Source organism: Rhododendron vialii, chromosome 7a (assembly GCF_030253575.1).
Source record: "Rhododendron vialii isolate Sample 1 chromosome 7a, ASM3025357v1".
Classification (NCBI taxonomy): domain Eukaryota; kingdom Viridiplantae; phylum Streptophyta; class Magnoliopsida; order Ericales; family Ericaceae; genus Rhododendron; species Rhododendron vialii.
The window spans coordinates 22498096-22518368 of NC_080563.1; the positions used below are offsets into that span (position 1 = coordinate 22498096).

At 35.3% G+C, this 20273-nt stretch overlaps 1 protein-coding gene across 1 annotated transcript; it reads left to right on the forward strand.

Moving 5' to 3' along the window:
• The first annotated feature begins 10115 nt into the window (after positions 1-10115).
• LOC131333114 (ethylene-responsive transcription factor TINY-like) lies at positions 10116-11150 on the forward strand. The gene has a single exon (XM_058367459.1). The coding sequence runs from the start codon at positions 10383-10385 to the stop codon at positions 11058-11060; it is 678 nt and encodes a 225-aa protein (XP_058223442.1). The 5' UTR covers positions 10116-10382; the 3' UTR covers positions 11061-11150.
• Positions 11151-20273: the final 9123 nt, after the last annotated feature.

A 20273-nucleotide genomic window follows, 5' to 3' on the forward strand; every position in this document is an offset into this window, starting at 1 on the left:
TTGAACTGGCCGTCGGGTAAATGAATCATGGTTCGATGATATGCCTCAGTACGAGCCGAACCTGGGATTTAGTACGGCTACCTCCTTTGATGCCAACATTAGCCAAATCTTCTTAAACGTATATCTGGAACATCTGAGTTCAGCCTACTACATACTATTAAGGCTCCATGATCCACGTGATGTCTTGGCATATTGCCTTGTTCTCTTTGCAACTTAAAAAGAATTTTTCAAAAAATTCCCCCTAAATTCTTCCTATTTTTAACATTTCTCTCTCTATCTCTCTCCACTCATTATCCCTACTTTTTTAAAAAAAACTTTTCAAATTAAGGCATAAATCATTGATTTTTGGTAGATGAATGACAAGGTGGTCGTTATCCTTGACAGAAAAAGTTTCACAGTTCAAAGTACACTTTATAGTACATCTTCACTATTTAAACCTCCTCTTTGTGTTAACTTCCAAGAGGTGATTGTCTGTAGTTTTCTCATCTATTACTCCGTATTTGTTTTTTTGTTTTATAGATTTTATAAGCGGTGTAATTAATTTTGCTCAGAATTGTGTCTCGAAATAAGTAAACAAGCATGATAACTAAAAGACAAGAAATTTTAGTGAACACTCCATATTTTTTATTATGACACTTCATTTATTATCTTTTAGCGAAACATTTGTTTGTATGTTTTTACTAAAAAACAAGAAAATGAGTGTCATAATAAAAAAAAGGAGTGTATAAATTATGAGGTATTTTTTTAGGTGTCTAATTAGTTGTCCCCGAAACCGCCCAATATATATATATATATATATAGAAGAGCAGTTCCAGGGACCCCTAAAAAAAAGCCCCCATAGTTCCCGATAGAATTTTGAAGATTCGAGCCGCTCAATGTAATGAGAACGTGATTTTAAGGGTACCCGCAAGAAATTAGTAAAAAAAATGACCGAAAAGGGCTTCATCCGAACAGTTTTTTATTAAACTTTATTGGACAGTTCAATAAAAAATTGCTCAAATCAAGTCCTTCTCGGTTATTTTTTTTGCCAATTTCACACAGGCACCCTTAAAATCACATTCTGAACACATTAAGCGGCTCGGATTATCAAAATTTGATGGGATACTATAAGATTAAGATTCGGGGCGGTTTAAGGGACACCCAAAAAAACACCCTAAATCTCAATCTCATAGTTTTCGATTAAATTTTTATGATCCAAACCGTTCAATGTATGCAAAATGTGATTTTAAGGGTGTCCGCGAGAAATTATCAAAAAATATGACCTGAAAATGCTTGTTATATATATATATATATATATATATATATATATTCTCTATAGTAAAAATAGCTTAAATACAATAGAATGTGAAAATAAAGTGTCAACAAATACCCATTAGGAGCAATTTACGGGCACAAAATATTTAATAGAGAACGGGATAGATGTATGCTACCCAATTTGTTCATGACTTGTAAAAATGGATTATATATTATGGCACATCGAAAAGTAAAATTGTAAGTGGTATAAACTTACATGATGGAGAGAGTATGAATCCTTTACATATGATAATTGTGAGTTCTACATACGATGTTAATAGTATATCTTCTGTGGGGGTTCGATTTAAGAGGGACCTTGACCTGAGTTAGTATTCCTCTTCCGCTGCTTTGTTCCTCCGCCTCTGAACCTGCAACAAGTCACTAAGGCTGGAATAGCCTAGTGACCCTCCGACGATCAAGTTAGATGTAAGGAGAGATGTTTTAGGTCTAGGGTTAGGGAAAGATGGCATACCTCCAAAAGATGAGTATCCCTTTATATTTATAGACCTAGGTTTACTTGGGCTCCAAGCTAGCGCGTGAAGGATACGCTCGGGTAACCTCCTCGGGTGACATCACAGATGACACACCGGATAAGGCGGTTACGGAGCACATGGCCAGACCTGGCCTCGATGAACCTTTGCACCACGTGTCGCACTTGGTCCCCTCTTGCTATGCTACATCCTTTCCATATATCACAACAGAATGCACACTTCGGTATTTAACCGAAGTGTAAACAGGAGGCTTGGCACCGAGCGAGTGAATGGAAGGATATACACTGGCCCACCTGTATGATCCTATAGACCTTGCCGATATGAGGTCTCGGTTACTGGTGATCCGGTTAGATTACCGAGTCCAGGACCGAAGAAAATAAAATAAAATAAACTAGATCCGATATGTATTCAATTATAATAAATATCTTTATTATATGTGTAACGTCGTGCATACAAAAACGTTAAATATATTTTCGTCACCGCTAAACTTACTATAAAATATATCATTCTTCTGTCATGTTCTCAACTCAACTTAAAGCACTAGACGAAAATTCTAATCGTAAAAAAGATTTGTAGGAAACCACGCAACGAAAAATATGTTTGGGCCTATTTTGGTTCCCACAAAAATTAAGAAAAATATCTATAAATTTTTGAATATTATTTTATGGAGCTCTGTAAAAAATCAGCTCCAACGGACATCGATAAGTATTTTTTTTGAATTCATAGAGCGAAACTGCTTAGTTCGCCCTTATGAATCCAAAAGTAATACTTACTGATGTTCATTGGAGCTGATTTTTTATAGGGCCCCATAATATAATATTAAAAATTTTATGGATATTTTTCTAAATTTTTGTAAATTTGAAATAGGCCAAAACGTTTTTTTTTTTTTTTTTCATGTTTCTTGTAAATCTTCCTTTCAAATAAGAAGGCTCCTATAAACTGCGCTGCATTATTGATGTGCAGTTGACACACAGTTTTTTACTTTTGCGGAGAAAGGGTCCCTTGATTGGATATTCAAAAGCTTTGTTTTAACTTCTAGGGTTAAGATCATTTATTGATAAAACCAATGCATGTTTGACTAAAATATTAGAGTATTGCTACAGGTACTGACCGGTAGGGAAATCGTAGAGACGGTCGCTCCGGGCCGTCTCCGGTCACCGGACGGTTGATCCAAGTAGTCCAAAAAAATTTTTAAAAAAAACGAGGGGGTCTCGCGCGAGATTCAAGGGCATCCGACGCGTGTAGGGTGCTCAATTCAAACACTCTATTTTAGTACCCAAAAATTAAAAAAAAAAAAAAACGAGGGGGCCTCACGCGAGATTCAATGGCATCCGACGCATGTAGGGTGCTCGATCCAAACACTCCATTTTTGTATTAAAATGGAGTGTTTGGATCGAGCACCCTACACGCGTCGGATGCCATTGAATCTCGCGTCTAAAATAGAGTGTTTGGATCGAGCACCCTACACGCGTCGGATGCCATTGAATCTCGCGTGAGGCCCCCTCGTTAATTTTTTTTTTAATTTTTTGACTACTCTGATCGACCATCCGGTGGCCGGAGACAGCCCGGAGCGGCCGTCCCTACGATTTCCATACGGTACTGGTCGGTACATTTTCGAAAATATTAGTATGAGGGTGTCAAGGAATGTTGACTTTGGGGGTGTTGGCCTAGCCCAGAAGAGAAGAGCATAGGATGCAACAAAGGTTGTACTAGCTAGGGTAAGGGACCCAATTTCAAACCCAGCTTAAGTTAAGATGAGTTGGAAATGAATGCAAACCCCCGGAGCTTTGAAACAAAAAACAACCACTCGTGTTAGGCCTCATTTCAGAACATGAATAAAAATTTATTTTTTTGACTAATAATAAGGCATGTTCCACAAAAAGAAAATAAGTACTTAATTATTAAAAAAATAATTTCAAACTCAAAAATTATGTGTTTACGCAAATAATTTTTCTATCAATATAGATCTTGTTTAATAGATCTCATTGAGATCTTTAATACGGTGAAAAAAAATTGAAAATTTATTTTTCATTTACCTTATTTTTAAGTCATCTTCATATATATGATAAAAAATAAACAAAAACTGCTTGGATCAAGCCCTTTTCGATTATTTTTTTTGCCGATTTCTCGCGAGTACCTTTAAAGTCACGTTCTGAAGACATTGAGCGGCTCGGATCATCGAAATTCAAATAAGGAACTAAAATAAGGACCTCTCCATTCCTCTCATTTTCCGTTCGAATTTCGATGATCCGAGCCGCTCAATGTGTTCAGAACGTGATTTTAAGAGTACCCGCGAGAAATCAGCAAAAAAAATGACCGGGAAGGGCTTCATCTGAGCAGTTTTTATTTGAATCGTTCGATAAAAAACAAACAAAAACTGCTCGGATGAAGTCTTTTTGGTCATTTTTTTTGCTGATTTCTCCCGAGTACCCTTAAAATCATGTTCTGAACACATTGAGCGGCTTGGATCATCGAAATTCTATCTGGAAAGGAAGGTTCTTATTTTATTAAGTTAATATGGTCCTTAAGAGAATGAGACTCATATATGTATATATATATAGATATATATATATATATATAGAGAGAGAGAGAGAGAGAGAGAGAGAGAGAGAGAGAGAGGTTTATTTTTTCCACTAAATATTTGATTTTTTGTTTTTTTTTGTGTGGGACAATGGTATAAATTTGAATTGGCAATCTGTTTTATAAAGTACTGATCGAGAAATGTGGAGTTATATGAAAAGAAATTATCAGCTCATGCATGGTCCCAATTCAATGAAAGACATGAAAACAAACCAACAGTCACCATCCGTCTTACTGCAATGTCCTTTTCCTGCTCGTACAAGTGTCAATAATTGTGCTTTTTTTCTCTAACGAGGATTTCATAGAAAAAACTAGGGTTGAAAGAAAAAAATTGGTAAATCGGACCAAAATCGAAACCGGTGGTTTGGTTTCTAGAGGTAATTAGTTTGGTTGGGTTCGATTTTTAGCCACATATAAAAAAATTGATTTGGTCTGGTTTGTTGATCACTTTCCAATCTGAATAAATCGGACCAAACTAGATATATAATGTATATATTAGGATCGGCTAAAGGGACCCAACTTTTGACACAAAATATAACAAATCTTGCGTGAGACTCATTTGGAGCCCTATGCAAATGATTGGAGTTGTTTAACTTGTTTAAATTATGTTTTTGAGGAGTCGCATAAAAAATAACTCATTCGGCTATTGATAAGAACTTAATCGATCAACACCTTACCGATATTCGATTGAGTTTATTTTTTTACTTAAACACTTAGAAACATGTTTTAAACAAATTAAATGTCTCTTCATGGGGCTCTGATTACATTTTGTGTAAAAACATTGGGTTAATGTTGTGTCCTTTGAACCACCCTTATTTTGCTTATATGTGGACCTTCCATTTTTAGGTCATATTTTGACTATCCAAATTGTTCAACTTGTTTAAAACATGTTTTTAAGGATATTATAAGAAAATCAACTCAAAATATGACCAAAAAATGTTTGATCCAAACAGTTTTTCATAAAACAATTCCTGTCAAACTTTATGAAAAACTGTTTGGATCAAGCACTCTTCGGTCATATTTTGAGCTGATTTCTCGCCAGTATCCTTAAAAATAGATTTTAAACAAGTTGAATGGCTTAGATCATCAAAATATGTTCGAAAAATTGGAGGTCCACAGTGTAGGAAAAATGAGGGATCGTTCATTTTTTAGAAGAGGGTGAGCGTTACCTTATATTTATTGGTTGAAATGGTGTAGGTCTCACCCCTGTAATACATTTTGATAAGCATGACATCATTTTTGTGGTTGGATCTACACCATGTCGACTAATAGAAAGGATGATAATATTTAACCTCTTTTAAGAATGGTGAACAAAATTAAATTCATGACATGTACAAATGCATGAATTATTTTGCATATATCAAATAATTATTGGAATTAGACTTTAAAAACTGGAGTAGTAATTTTGAAAGAGAGCGGAAATGGAAGAAATCATTGTCCATGCCACAAAATATTAATATGGACCGTTGATCCACTAGCATGTAAAATTTTTTCCTTGCGTGATTTGATTCACCTTGGTCAATGACTCGCATTATTGTCAACAAATAACTATATCGTTTCCATTCTACTAGCATTTGTACTCATTCGAAGCATGAAATAATAAAATACGGTACACAATTTTTTTTATTTCCATGCATCGAACGGACACAAATGCTAATTATATTTTTCAAAATAAATTGGTTGAAAATAATTTACAATTGTGAAAATATATAGGATAAAACCACCTAATAATTCCTCAGGGTGCCATAAGAATACCCAATAATTTTTCTCTTTCCCATGCTCTCAATTTGGAAAAAACAAAAATTAAAATGATAAGAATTTAGGATTGGGAATTTGGAGACTTTTGAGCCTAACTACATGCATTTGTATATAGTATAGATTGATTGATCTGTAGTTTTGTTAGGCTTAAGAGTTGAGACAAATATGTAATTATCTGAGTATGGTATCATGCATGCAGATATATTTGTTCGTACGTAGAAACAAAATGCTTTGAAATCTGATCATTATTCGGCAATATAGGAAAATGAAATTCACATTTCCTTTGTATCAACACTTCCATTTTTTTCTTTTAACAAAAAAAAAAAAAAAACACTTTCAACACTAAAAACTAGAAAAGGGAGTATGGATATCAAAAAAAGGAGAATGAAAATCACTCCCCTGAATTTGTTAAAATTGTTCTCTTGCTAAGGAATGGATCCAAGTCGACATATATAAGCCACACACATGATATGACGACGCAACAATTTTTATATGAACTTTGCTAGCTACCCAGCAAAACCATACGTAGTTAATTAAAGAGTATCAATTAATGATCATATCAATAATAAATAACATTATATAAGAAGAAACCACCCACCCACCCCCCACCCCCCCCCCCCCCCCCAAAATAGCTAGCTGTAGGTAAGGTAGTGCCTGCCCAGCAATTTGGTCGTAGTTCCTTTGATAGAATTATTAAATTTGGTCGTAGTTCCTTTCATAGATTAATTATAAATGATTAATCGTACATTAAAAAAAATACTAATACTACTTATAAGGGTTCTGGAGAGAGTGAAGTAAAGTAGAAACAAATTAATTAACAAGATGGTATATATTAACAAAACTTAAATGCATGTATGGAGCAAGAGGGTCAAGAATTTCGTCCCAATTTTGCAATGGTTCCTTGTAATGGACTCTTGATCCATAAATTAGTAATTATTCCATAACCAACTGTTATATATATATACAGTCAGTCTCAAATGAGAAAGTCCTTATTTTAGTTAAAATGCGGACCTCCTCATTTCTCCCATTTTCCAATCGAATTTCGATGACTCGAACCGCTCAATGTGTTCAGAACGTGATTTTAAGGGTACTCGCGAGAAATCGGCAAAAAAAATGACCGGGAAGGGCTTCATCCGAGCAGTTTTTGTTTGAACCGTTCGATAAAAAACAAACAAAAACTGCTCGGATGAAGCCCTTCCCGGTCATTTTTTTTGCCGATTTCTCGCAGGTACCCTTAAAATCACGTTCTGAACACATTGAGCGGTTCGGATCATCGAAATTCAATCGGGAAAGGGAGGTCCGCATTTTATTAAAATAAGGTGGTCCTTATGGGAGACGGACTGATATATATATACGGAACGGTTCAAGGGACACCCTAAAAAAACACCCATAATCTCAATCTCATAGTTCCCGATCAAATTTTTATGATCCGAACCGTTCAATGTGTGCAGAATGTGATTTTAAGGGTGCCCGCGAGAAATTAACAAAAAAATGACCGGGAAAGGTTTGATTTAAGCAGTTTTTATTTGAACCGTTCAATAAAAAACTGTTCGAAACTGTTCGGATCAAGCCCTTCCCGGTCATTTTTTTTGCTGATTTCTCACGGGTACCCTTAAGATCACGTTTTGATCACATTGAGCGGCTCAGATCATCAAAATTTGATCGGGAACTATGAGGTATTTTTTTAAGTGTTTTTTTGGATGTCCCCGGAACCGTCCCGATATATATATATATATATATATATATATATATATATATATATATGTGTGTGTGTGTGTGTGTGTGTGTGTGTGTGTGTGTGTGTGTCTACACATCTTTGTGAGTGCACATATTTGTATTCTACACTAATATGTACATTACCTTTTTTGTCACAGGAAAATGCTGCTGTACAATACATGCATCACCTTTAATATATTTTTTGGATTTCGCAATTTCGAAATTCAACTATTCGTGAGTTAATTATGGAATGGATTCTATAAAATGAATCATTAAAAATGAACTAAAGAATTTTAACTCAAAAATGAATTGTGGATGAGCATTTTAAAGTCTGATTAAATTATCACTTACATTCATAGAGTACAAATTTATTTTGCACCATATCATTCTAATACGGTTACGGATTCTCTATCATAATCTACAAATAAGAGGCTCACTGTGACACCCCGCTTTCCGGTGGCCGGTGGTACTGCAGGATGGCAGGCTCCATCTGGACGGGAGGGGTCAAGTCATGGTTTATAAGGAAAGATCCCTTCTACTTGTACAAGGTCTTTTAAAGCCGTGAGGGTGAGCCAAAGTGCATAAGAACTTCACAGTTAAGCGTGCTTATCCCGGGGTAGTCCAGGAATGGGTGACCTATTGGGAAGTCTATGGGCTTTGGGCGTCCAAAGCGGACAATATTGTACAAAGATGGAGCGGGTCATTACACTCACAAAACCACCCTGGAGGATTTTTTATTTTTTATTTTTTTAGGAACTAGTGGATTTCTAACCAATCTATAATCATGAGAGTTGTAAGATAGTCTACCCCTCTTTAAATATCTCTTACAAAAATTCGTGCAATTTGAAACAATAAATAAATATATTTTTACATATTATTAATTTTATTTTCTTACACCAAATTAAAGTGTTCATTGGTATAAGAACTTTAATTTGGTGTATGAAAATAAAAAAGTAATATATAAAAATATGTTTTTTGAAGGTTTGAAATTGAATGAATTTTTATAAGGAACATTTAAAATGAGACGAACATAATACAAAAATTAGGCTGGGTGGAAAAGTAAAAGTCTAGCCTTGTCTTCTAAAGATGAGGTAGGATAGGGGTTAAATGAGCAGCGTCTCTATAAATAGCAAAAGGTGAAACCCCAAGAAGCATACTGGTACTACTACTATAGCCAAAAAAGTTGTAAAATTAATTTCGACAATTAATATGGGGGGTTGCTTGGTACAGGAGAAGGTGACCCCCAATTTGTAGCGTAGGCCTTACCACTAGTAGTGTGACCAGGGCCGTAAACGAACCGAATCGAGCCGAACCCTGTTAAGTTCGGCTCGGATTCGTTAAGGTATGAGTTCGGCTCGGGTTCGATTCGAGCCTGAATAACTCGGCTCTAGTTCGGCTCGTTAAAATTTTTCAAAGCTCGGGTTCGGCTCGGTTGGGTTCGTTAAGATACTAGTCTGGCTCGGGTTCGGATCGGATTCGGCTCGAGTTCGATTCGAACTTGTACATCTCGGCTTGAGTTCAGCTCGTTAAACTTAAATGAATAGAGCCAAGCCGAATCTAAGCTCGAATTGAGCTCGTCAAGACTCAGGTTTGATTCGGCTCAACTCATTAAACTCAAGCGAATCCAAACTCTCTCATTGATCGTATAGAATTTGGAAGAAAAATAAGTATTGAATTATATATACAACCTTAAAATTTTTTACATTTACAAATAGACCCCTATTGAATTATTAATTAAATTTAAGTATAGGTTCGCGAACCTAACCGAGCCGAATACCGTTAGGCTCAGGTTCGGTTCATTTACGAAACGAGCCTAGAATTGAGGTTCAGGTTCAGTTCGTTTAGCAGACGAATCGAACTCGAATGAGCTCTTACCAAACCGAGCCTCGAACAGTTCGCGAATGACTCAGTTTATTTACAGTCCTAAGTGTGACCCCATCTCTCTCTCTCCTGCCTCTTATAAAGTGTTGTGTTATTATTCATTGAGAAATGATAGAAACAGGGCTCACAAGTCATTTATCAGGTGTAGCTCTGAGGCTCCGTTTCAGAAATCTTCTTAAAAAATAAACAGTTTATTTCATATTTTTAAACTCAAAAATAATATAAATAAAAAATAATTTTTAATTTTTTTTGCACCGTATTAAAGATTTTAATGAGATCTATTAAATAAGATTCATATTGATAGAAAAATTATTTACGTAAACACATTATTTTTAAACTTAAAATTACTTTTTTTAAAAATAACTACTTATTTTACGTTCCAAACGGGGCCTGAAGCTGCTATCCATATCCCCCTTCCTTTTCTCTGCTAAACTCCTCTCCCCTCACACACTCTCTCTCTCTCTCGCTCTCTCTCTCTCTCTGCAAAAACCCGTGCACAAGTACCTTGAATTGTTGCTAGTCCTTTCTACTGTTCTAGTACTACGCAATTGCTGGAGTTTGTTAGTACTACTATTTTGGAAGAATAATAAACCGGCGGGTTTCGTTTCCATTCTCCACCAATAACCATAATTCTGTCATAATAATTACTCACTGGAGAAAAGCATGAGTACTGAAACTCAGAATTCGGACTCATTCTCGTCCTCCCCATCCTCGCCGTCCTCCCCCGGGTCAACTCACTCACTCGCCAACTCAGTCTCAACCCAACTACCCAAATCACCAAACCCACCAAAAATCATCAAGCGAAGCCGAGACAACAGCAGGAAGCACCCGGTTTACCGGGGGGTCCGGATGAGGAGCTGGGGCAAATGGGTGTCCGAAATCCGCGAGCCGCGCAAGAAGTCGCGGATTTGGCTCGGCACCTTTCCCACGCCTGAAATGGCGGCCCGGGCCCACGACGTCGCTGCCCTGACCATAAAAGGGAGCTTGGCCGCCCTCAATTTCCCCGAGCTTGCCGGGTCCCTGCCCCGGCCCTCATCGAAGTCGCCGCGGGACGTTCAGGCGGCGGCGGCCAAGGCGGCGGCAATAGTGGAGTTCGACTCGCTGCCGCCACCGCCGCCGGCGGGTCAGATTTCGGACGAGTTGTGTGAGATCGTTGAGTTGCCGATCTTGGGGACCGGGTACGACTTGGCGGAGTTAAACAGGGATTTCGTGTACGTTGAGTACTCAGTTGAGGAAGGGTGGCTGTATCCACCACCGTCGTTGTACTTTTCTGATCAGGTGGCGGCGCCGGAGAGTGGAACCCCAAGTGTTGACTCCATGTTTTGGGATTACTATCGGTGACTTAATAAGTTGGATAGTCTCGTCTGTTACTTCTGTTATGGTTTTGTTTTTGTTTTCTGGGTTACTGGTTTTAGCTATTTTGGTTTTTCAGTTGAAGGGCTAAAGTCACACTCACTCTCTCTCTCTCTCTCTCTCTCTCTCTCTCTCTCTCAGTCTTTGTGTAACCTTTCGCGATGAATCTAACTGTACAGTGTAAATGTCATTAAGTTCCTTCAACGGATGGTGTACAAACAATAATCACATCCGATTACACCTCCATTTACCCTCATGACACTCATAAGTGTGTAGGTTATACACACAAGACATACATTCGACATATGCAAAGCCCACACTTATTATGACTATGAATGCCTAAGTGAGCGTAGTTATAGAATGATTGTACATTGATCATTTACTTTTGTTTTTGTTTTTGTTTTTGTTTTTACAAAGTTGATTAGATGGCAATTCCATTCCCAACTGATGATTACTGAAACGAGCTGAATCGATCGGACAATTTTTAACCGTGATTTTGGTTTTTAATTTGAGAAAATCAGTTGGATCGATTTTTATTCTCATTTCAGTGTTATATACAAACCAGATACCAAACTACAATAATAATTATGAAAGTACCATTATATAGATGCATATAACAGCTTTCAGTTAGGTTAAGGCTATATCCATAATGACATAATCAAAAGTAATATGTTTCTAAAGTTAACCATGTTTGTTTAAAATTTGGTTTATAATGGTATAATCAAATTTAACAATCTTCTTAGAAATAATCAAATTTTGAATTTTGAATAGTCAAAACTAGAAATTTTTTGTCAATAATCAAATTTAGTGAACTCTACATATTTCCAATCAAACACATCCATTAGTACACAAAAATGTTCTCTCTCTTCCCTTCCCCTCTCTCAACAATGTTTTCAAAAAAAATATTTTACTACAAAACTTTTTTTTTTTTAAATCCTAAAACTTGTTTTCTTAACTGTTTTTCAAAAAGAGTTTTTATAAATAAAAAAAAAGAAAAATTGTTTTTCAAAACCTTCTTACATAAAAAGTATTTTTTTAAAAATTGTAGTTGCACATAAAAATGATATTTTTTTCAAATTTTTTTTCCATTTCTAATAAATAGTTTTTATTAATTTTAAAACTATTTTTAGAAAAATTATTTTCTATATTCACAATTCTTAATTTTTTATAGTTTAAAAAAGTGATGTGACAAATTTTGGCTATCCAATTTTGGTTATGTTCATAAATTAGGGACCTCTACATTGCTAACCATAGCAATCTCTTAAATAGATAATTAAAAGTTGATGTGGCAACTTTAGGTTAAGGTTTTACATTGAGTTTGATCTACCATAATCAGTTGAACAAAGATTTTAGCTCAGTCCGATTCCATCCATGGTGATTTTGTCTTTCGGATTTTTCACTTTGTGTTAATCACACTTGTTATTATATTTACATTGTTCTTTTTATGGGAACTTAAATAGGGTTCTTGTCTTATATAAATACTTAAGTCGTCATCTTAGTGGTTTGAAAACTTATATTTCCATCCTCAAATTCAAATAATCCTAAATTACCATTTCTCTCTTCTAACCTTCCAAATCTTTCTCTTTTATCTTTTTTAATTATCAATTCTCCCTTCAATCTTTCAAACATTTCTCTCACCTAATCCTTTTAATTCTATATCTCTCCTAATCTTCTCTCTCAAATTTTTATTCCTCTAAAATCTCAAAACAAAATTAAAAAAGAAAAACAAAATGATAAAACTATCAAACAATAAAAAAAATAGAATTAACTTATTGAATATAAATAGGGAAAATTTCAAAATGACACCTAAACTTTTCACCAAATGTCACAGAGATATATGAACTTAAGTTTATTTCAATTAAACACATGTACTAACAAAATCTCCAAATTTAGACACCTGAACTTAAGTTTATTTCAAATTAACATCTGTACTAACAAAATTCCCAAATTTAGACCCCCGTCGTTATACTGTGTCCAAAAAATTGCTGACATGGCATCTCCAACCCGTTTAAGTTGCCACATTGCACATGTAACGACTCAGAATTTTCAATTTCATTTATTTATCGAAATTTCTTTTTAATTACTTAATATTACTTTTAATATTCCTTTTTAATTTCTATAATCCATCATAATTAGATTTTAGTCCTTTGAAATTTCATTTCTTGATTCAAAATCCTACATGGTTAGTATAATTAGTTTCTAACCGGTTAGTTGGAGAAACCAAACTACCTAGTTCCTTTCTCTTTCATTATTTGGTTAATAACCGCTAGGAAAACTTGTAACCATTGGGCAATAGAGTTTTAATGGCTAATAAAGCTTTGATATGACAAGTCAAGAAAAGAATCTTGGGTCATGTCATGTCAACCTTACTTTTTCTTTACCTTTTGGTCCATAATTGTTAGGGGGGAGATATTACCCATTGGATAATAGCAATTAGTCTACTAATATATATAAAATATATATATTGTTTATATATATATTTTACATATATTAGTAGACATATATATATATCTACTAATATATATAGTTATATATATTAGTAGATATATATTAGTAGACATATATATATTAACTAGACATATATATGTCTAGTTACATTAATATATATATATATATATATATGTGTGTGTGTGTGTGTGTATGTGTGTGTGTGTTAGAATATATATTAATGTAACTAGACATATATATATATATATATATATATATATATATATATATATATATATATATATATATATATATATATATGTGTGTGTGTGTGTGTGTAACTATATATATATATATGTGTGTGTGTGTGACAAGACTAGTCACATGGGAATCTTGTACCATGGAAATCTTCTACCTTGCTTCTAAGAAGTCAACCTTGTCATTTCAACCTTTCATGTCAACCTTACTTTTTCTTTACCCATTGGGTAACAAATGTTAGGGGAATTATTATCCCTTGGTTAATAGAGATTAGACTTGCCAAGTGTATATACATATATATACAACTTGATAAGACAAGTCATGCCTAGGGTTATAGCCTTAAGCCTATTTATACCCAAGTTACTTTCCTAGAATCTTTAAGTACATATATAACCATATATGTAGATATATATACATATATATACATTGGACTAGAGAGAGAGAGAGAGAGAGAGAGAGAGAGAGAGAGAAAGAAAACCAAGAGGGAGAGAGAGAGAGGGAGGGAGAGTGTGTGTGTGCTTGTGTATTGTTCCACTCCAACAAGCTACCTTATAGCCTTAAGGCTATTTATGACCATGCCAACCCATTTCTAGCCTTCCAAAGTACAAACCTAGCCTTTGATTATGTTCTTTCTTGCAAGCAACATCAACCTAGGACAAGACTAGACAAAAACCCTTCATGATTACCTAGTTCATAGCCTAAAAGTTGGATTGACAAGTGAGGGAAGGCTAGGATCTTGATTAAAGGCTTGATTTGACCAAACAATGGAGCAAAATCCATGGGAAAGAAGAGAGAGAGAGGGCCGGCCATGAGAGGAGGAGAGAGAGCCAAAATTTTGGCTATAAATAGGACCACCCTTATGCCATTCAACTCACACCTTCACCTAGCAACTTCTCTCTTTAAAAAAGCTTGTGTTCTTATTTGTTCATGATTAGTTTTCCTTGTTCTTGAAGCTCTTTTTGTATTCTTCAAGAAACTCATCCCCAAACCACCTTTTCGATCCATAAAGTAGAGTAGTTTTAGTCACAAACTAGTTTCGAGAGAAACCCTTCTCTTTCAAAGCTTCCGAAAGCTCGCCGTAAGAAGTTACTCCGCCCAAACACCAACTTATTTTCCGTAGTCGTCAACTACCGCCAAGAAGAAAGGTAGATTTTTCCATCCTCACTATCTCTAAGTATATGTAGAGTCCCTTTGTCCACCAACTCCAAGTATAACGTAGAACCATATGTTGAAAGTATAAGTAGATTCTTCGTATATAAGGTTATCTATCACTTATAATATTTTGAAATGCATGATAATTAGTAAACTTATTCTCGCTAATGGAAGTATGAACATGTTGGAATAATCGAATTTTACTCTAATAAACATGTGTTGTTTTGAATTTCCCACAAAGGAATAAAGAACGGTTTTCGAAAGATAAGACTTTATCGTTGATAGAAGTATTTGTATTTTAATTTTTAGATGGTTATGAGTATGTGCTATGAATTATTTGCATTACTTGTCTTGTTGTAAAGCATAAGTGATTTTCACTCCAAAAGCGTCCGTACATGTGGCGTTATGCTTTAAGTTGTGATTTGAGCATGATTAGTAATATAGAGTTGGATTATCTTGCTAGTTTAGTTTCAAGATTACAATGAATGATTTATGATTTCGTATATGAAAAGTCCTACCGCGGAGTCTATGCATGAAAACGTAACACGAAAATCGAGAAAGTTAGAAACATGACACCTAGGGTGTGGTTAATGAAAATGTGTGTTTTGAAAGGGGTGAAATGTTTTGGAAACCGCAATGTGGCCGAACGTGGTAGCCCATTGTGTGGTGTGTGTTTTGTATGCCAATGGGAACCCGGTGCGGCGGAACCATTGTGAGGATACTCGGGAGATTGGAACGGTAGAACCGAGGTTGGGTGTGTGGCTTGGTTATCCGCGGAGAGGAGCCAATGCAAAGTGTGCCAATGGGAACTCGGTGCGGCGGAACCATTGTGAGGATACTCGGGAGACAGGAACGGCGGAACCGAGGTTGGATGTGTTAAAAATGATTTTTTTGAAATGTTGATATGGTTATGAAATATGAAAAATGGCGACACGGTCTACGAGGAGTCGCGTAGGAGAAACTCGAAAAAATAATGGACACCAACGTTAGTTTGGATAATGAATGTGGATGTGTCATTGTTAACCATTTTGTCGAATATGTATGAACTATGCGGAAATTATTAAATTTATGATCGTTTGTTCGTAAGTGTAAGGGTTAGAGGGTATGTGTTACTCTATTGAGCTTTTGTAGCTCACGGTGTTACCTTTGGTAACCCTGACATATTATATTGGTGGCGACGCCGGTATAATGTGTCAGATCTTATAGATGAACAGGAAATGTGTCAGATCTTATAGATGAATAGGGTGAACTCTACACCTTGGAAGCCTTTGGAGCCGAAGAGCTAGCCAGAATGGAGGAAGAAGTGGAGCAGTAGATAGGAACCCTAGTTCCCTCCCTTATTTGAATAAAAGTACTTTTGTAAGGTTTATGATGTAATATTGAGCCAGACTCCATTTATTTTTTAATGAAATTTCCTATTTAACGTTCCCAAAATTCGGGGCGTTACAACACATGTTTCTAACAAGGGACGATGCACCTAAGCGAAGCCCATAGGCAGACTTCAGGTCTAGGGTTGAACTGAAGGAGATTGTGGAATAATAGGCAAACTTCTGGAGAGAGAAATGGAGGGAAATCAATTAGGTTAAGGTCATTTTCCCTCCAAACCATGTTTTTTTGCCCAAACCCAGTTCTTCTTTCGGCTCGGCATACTTCTAATGATGGGTTTCACTTGGGTGCATCGTCCCCTGTTGGAAACATGTGCAATGGGGCAACTTAAATGGGTTGGAGATGTCATATCAGCAATTTTTGGGACGGAGTATAACGACGGGGGTCTAAATTTGGGAATTTTGTTAGTACATTTGTTTAATTGAAATAAACTTAAGTTCAAGTGTCTAAATTTGGAGATTTTGTTAGTACATTTGTTTAATTGAAATGAACTTAAGTTCAGGTGTCTCTGTGACATTTGGTACAAAGTTTAGGTACCATTTTGAAATTTTTCCATATAAATATGGCAATTTATCGAATATGATGAATTTAGCAATTATGATACAATTGCTATATATTCCATAAATTTACCATCACGCAAAACCAATAAATTTATTGCTAGAAACATATTTCGAACATGGTGGATATTCAAAATGATCATGTTTTTGATGCTCAAATCCATCATGTTTACCATGATTAATTTCAGTAAATTTTCCATGAAAATTTAGGAGAACCAGTAGCAAGAGGAAGATCAACGATGGCAGCTATGGATAAATGGCAGTAGGGGAGGGATAATTAGGTCAACAATGCCTGATAATTGCTCTCCGAGTACGATACTGGAGGAAGTTCGGGCCATCGTCGAAAATGTGTCTCTTGGTCTTATATATCGTCGCTGCTCCGGTGGTGGTCCAAACATTGGTGAATGTTGTGGCGGTCGTGGTTTTATTGATCTGGATTTGGATGAGAAAATAGTAACAAGAATCTATTCTGAAATGGGATTGTGCCTAATCCCTAAAATTGGGATATGGGAAACGTCCATGGTATAAATTATACACACACACACACAATATCTACATTAATATAACTAAGGGTATAATAGGTCAACATGACAATTTGAGGATGAGAACATAAATATTCAAACCCACTAGGATGAACAACTAAATAAGTCTTATAAATAAGATGCCTGTTTAATTTCTTCTTTTCTTCCCCCTTTTGTCTGGTTGATTAAGATGGATTATTTAAGTATTCATTCGAATTAGTCATACAACGTAAGTATTCATCCCATTCACTTTTCGTGCTTATGTTTTCATCATTTCAATGCTTGAATTATCTTTATTACCCTTTTACTATAATATCTATATAGATATACACATTTATTGTTTCCTAAATTAAGGGGATTGAGATGAATATCAATCTCTGCAGTTAAATGAGATGTCATAGGAGGATTTCAAGATTTCAAATTATTTTAAACGATGCCTTAGCCGATTTCATGGTAAATCTGCATTTACAAAGTGAAATATTTAGAACATAGACAAACAATTAATTAATCATGAAATGGTTTCATGGTAAGCGGTCTAAATAATTAACCATGAAATAGTTTTATGGTAAATGGTCCAAATAATTATCCATGAAATGATAGGAATATAGACAAACATATTTCATGGTAAAATGAAGTAAATAATTTACCATGAAATAGAATAAAACTAAACAAAACCCAATCCCCGATATAGCGGAGTGAAAAAACATGAATAAGACATAAAAAAAACATGAATACAAATCTGTACGTCATTTTATTCATTAAAAAAACATGAATACATATTTTATTCACAAAAATCCTGACTAAATTAATCGAAAAAACATGAATACAAAATTGTACGTTGTCACCATTGTCATCCACCTTCTGCATCGCCAACCACTAGCAACCCAAGCCCAGCCCTCGCTGACCACCGGCAAGCATTTTTTGTCCATTGGGGACCCTCGACAGACCTCGAACCCTCTCAAAATCCCGTTCTGGTTCTCGCTGCAGCCGCTTGCCCGAAGACCATTTTAGAAATGGAAGTTTCAAAGAGGGGAGTGGAGGATTAGACTGCAAAACTCTTCTCCATGCCGCCGGTTTTACCAGACCATTTCCAGCAAATGGAAATGGAAGTTTTGGCAAATGGAAATGGAAGCGGAAGTTTTGGCAAATGGAAGGTGGGGAAGGGGGATTAAATGGGTTTGGAGAGATTTTTGGAATTGTGATAAATGATTTTGGCAAGATTTTTGGGATTTGGGACTTCAAGGCTTATCTTTTCATCCCAAAATTCATTACTATATAATAATAGTATATATAATAATAATAATAATAATAATAATAGTATGTAGAAGGGCAATATTGGATTTGTTTTAAAGTGGGGATGAAAATATAAGTGTTCAAAATGACCAAGATGAAAACTTAAGTCGGGTATGAAGTGAGGATTTAAAATATTGATCCACCGGTTCTAATGAAATACCGAAAGGATCCAGTAATCAACAATATTGATTACGATTTTAGTTTTAGTTAAAAATTTTGGTTTTGGTTTTATCAATACCTGAACTGAACCGTATTGTTGTCATTCCAGTAATTGAGCAACTTTTTTTTTAGAAAACTATTTTAAAGGTTTATGTAAAAAATCAACTCATTTGTATATTGGTAAGCTTTTATTTTGTCCTTGCGAATTCAAGGTCAAAAATTAATCAAGCCCTTATCAATATCCGAATAAGCTCATTCTTTACAAACAGTGCCCGCTCCAGGGTAAGCCCCACAAGACCTCGAGTTTGGACAACATCAAAAATATTAGAGGATTGACTATGATCTCAATTCATGAAAATGAGCACTTGGATAAGTTAAAGTACAATTACTTAATTTTTTTTTTTGAACGTCAAATTACTTAATTGAATAATATTCTTCAAAAAAATGCAAGGAGAAGTTGTTTTCTTTATATCAGATCGTGCTAATCATAAAACACTAAATAACCGGGGTTAAATTTTGATATTAATTTTTTGATATATTCAATCTAAAAGTACAATGTAACATTGATATTTTTTTTTTACTTGTAGGTCCTTATATTTATTTGACTTAATAGTAAGTGGACAACCAAGTTTAGGGTCGGGTTTGGCCAACACATACATTAGGACTGGTACTGTTTACAAAGAATCTTAAAGATTATGTTTTAAGCAAATTAAACGATTCTAATCATTTACGTGAAACCTAAAGACGGGTTTCACACAATCCCTGTGTACGCTTAGTGTGCACCAAAGATGTACCATAGTTTAAAACTATTTGTAATTTTCAATGCACAATAATTAAACTTATTTAACCCTTAATTTTTCTAAATTGATTAGCGCATATACTTTTTTTTCCCACTGTGATAAGCACCCATTATTGCATATAAAGGTGCACAATGTCCTTAGTTTAGTTTAATTTAATAGTTAAATTAGTTGTTTATATCTACTTTTGCACGTAAAGGTGCTTTCAAGTCTTGATAGGAAAATCGTGCAAATAAGCCGTCAATAGCACTTGAGTGCAATCAAGTCCCAAAAGCTAAAGCCGAAAGACCCGGAGGTGACCCGACGGCACGAAGATCAAGACAAGGATCGAAGAGGCAGAGCTACTCCTAAAGAGCTCGGTACCGATACCCTACAATCTTTTCTATCACTACAACAAAAAAACACATTCGGTGACATGTAAAAATGTCACAAAAAGTCTAAATTTTGTCACCTATTATCTTTGGTGACACAAGAAGAGGTGTCATTGTATCCATGACACTGAAAGTCAAGAGTGACAAAATTGTGTAGTTGTCACGGAATGTTGTCAACACTGACAAAAATCTGGTGTCACAGAAGACAAATTTTCCGTGACACAATTGTCACCGAAAGTAACAGTGACAACAATATGGTGTCACGAAAGAGTGGTTTTCT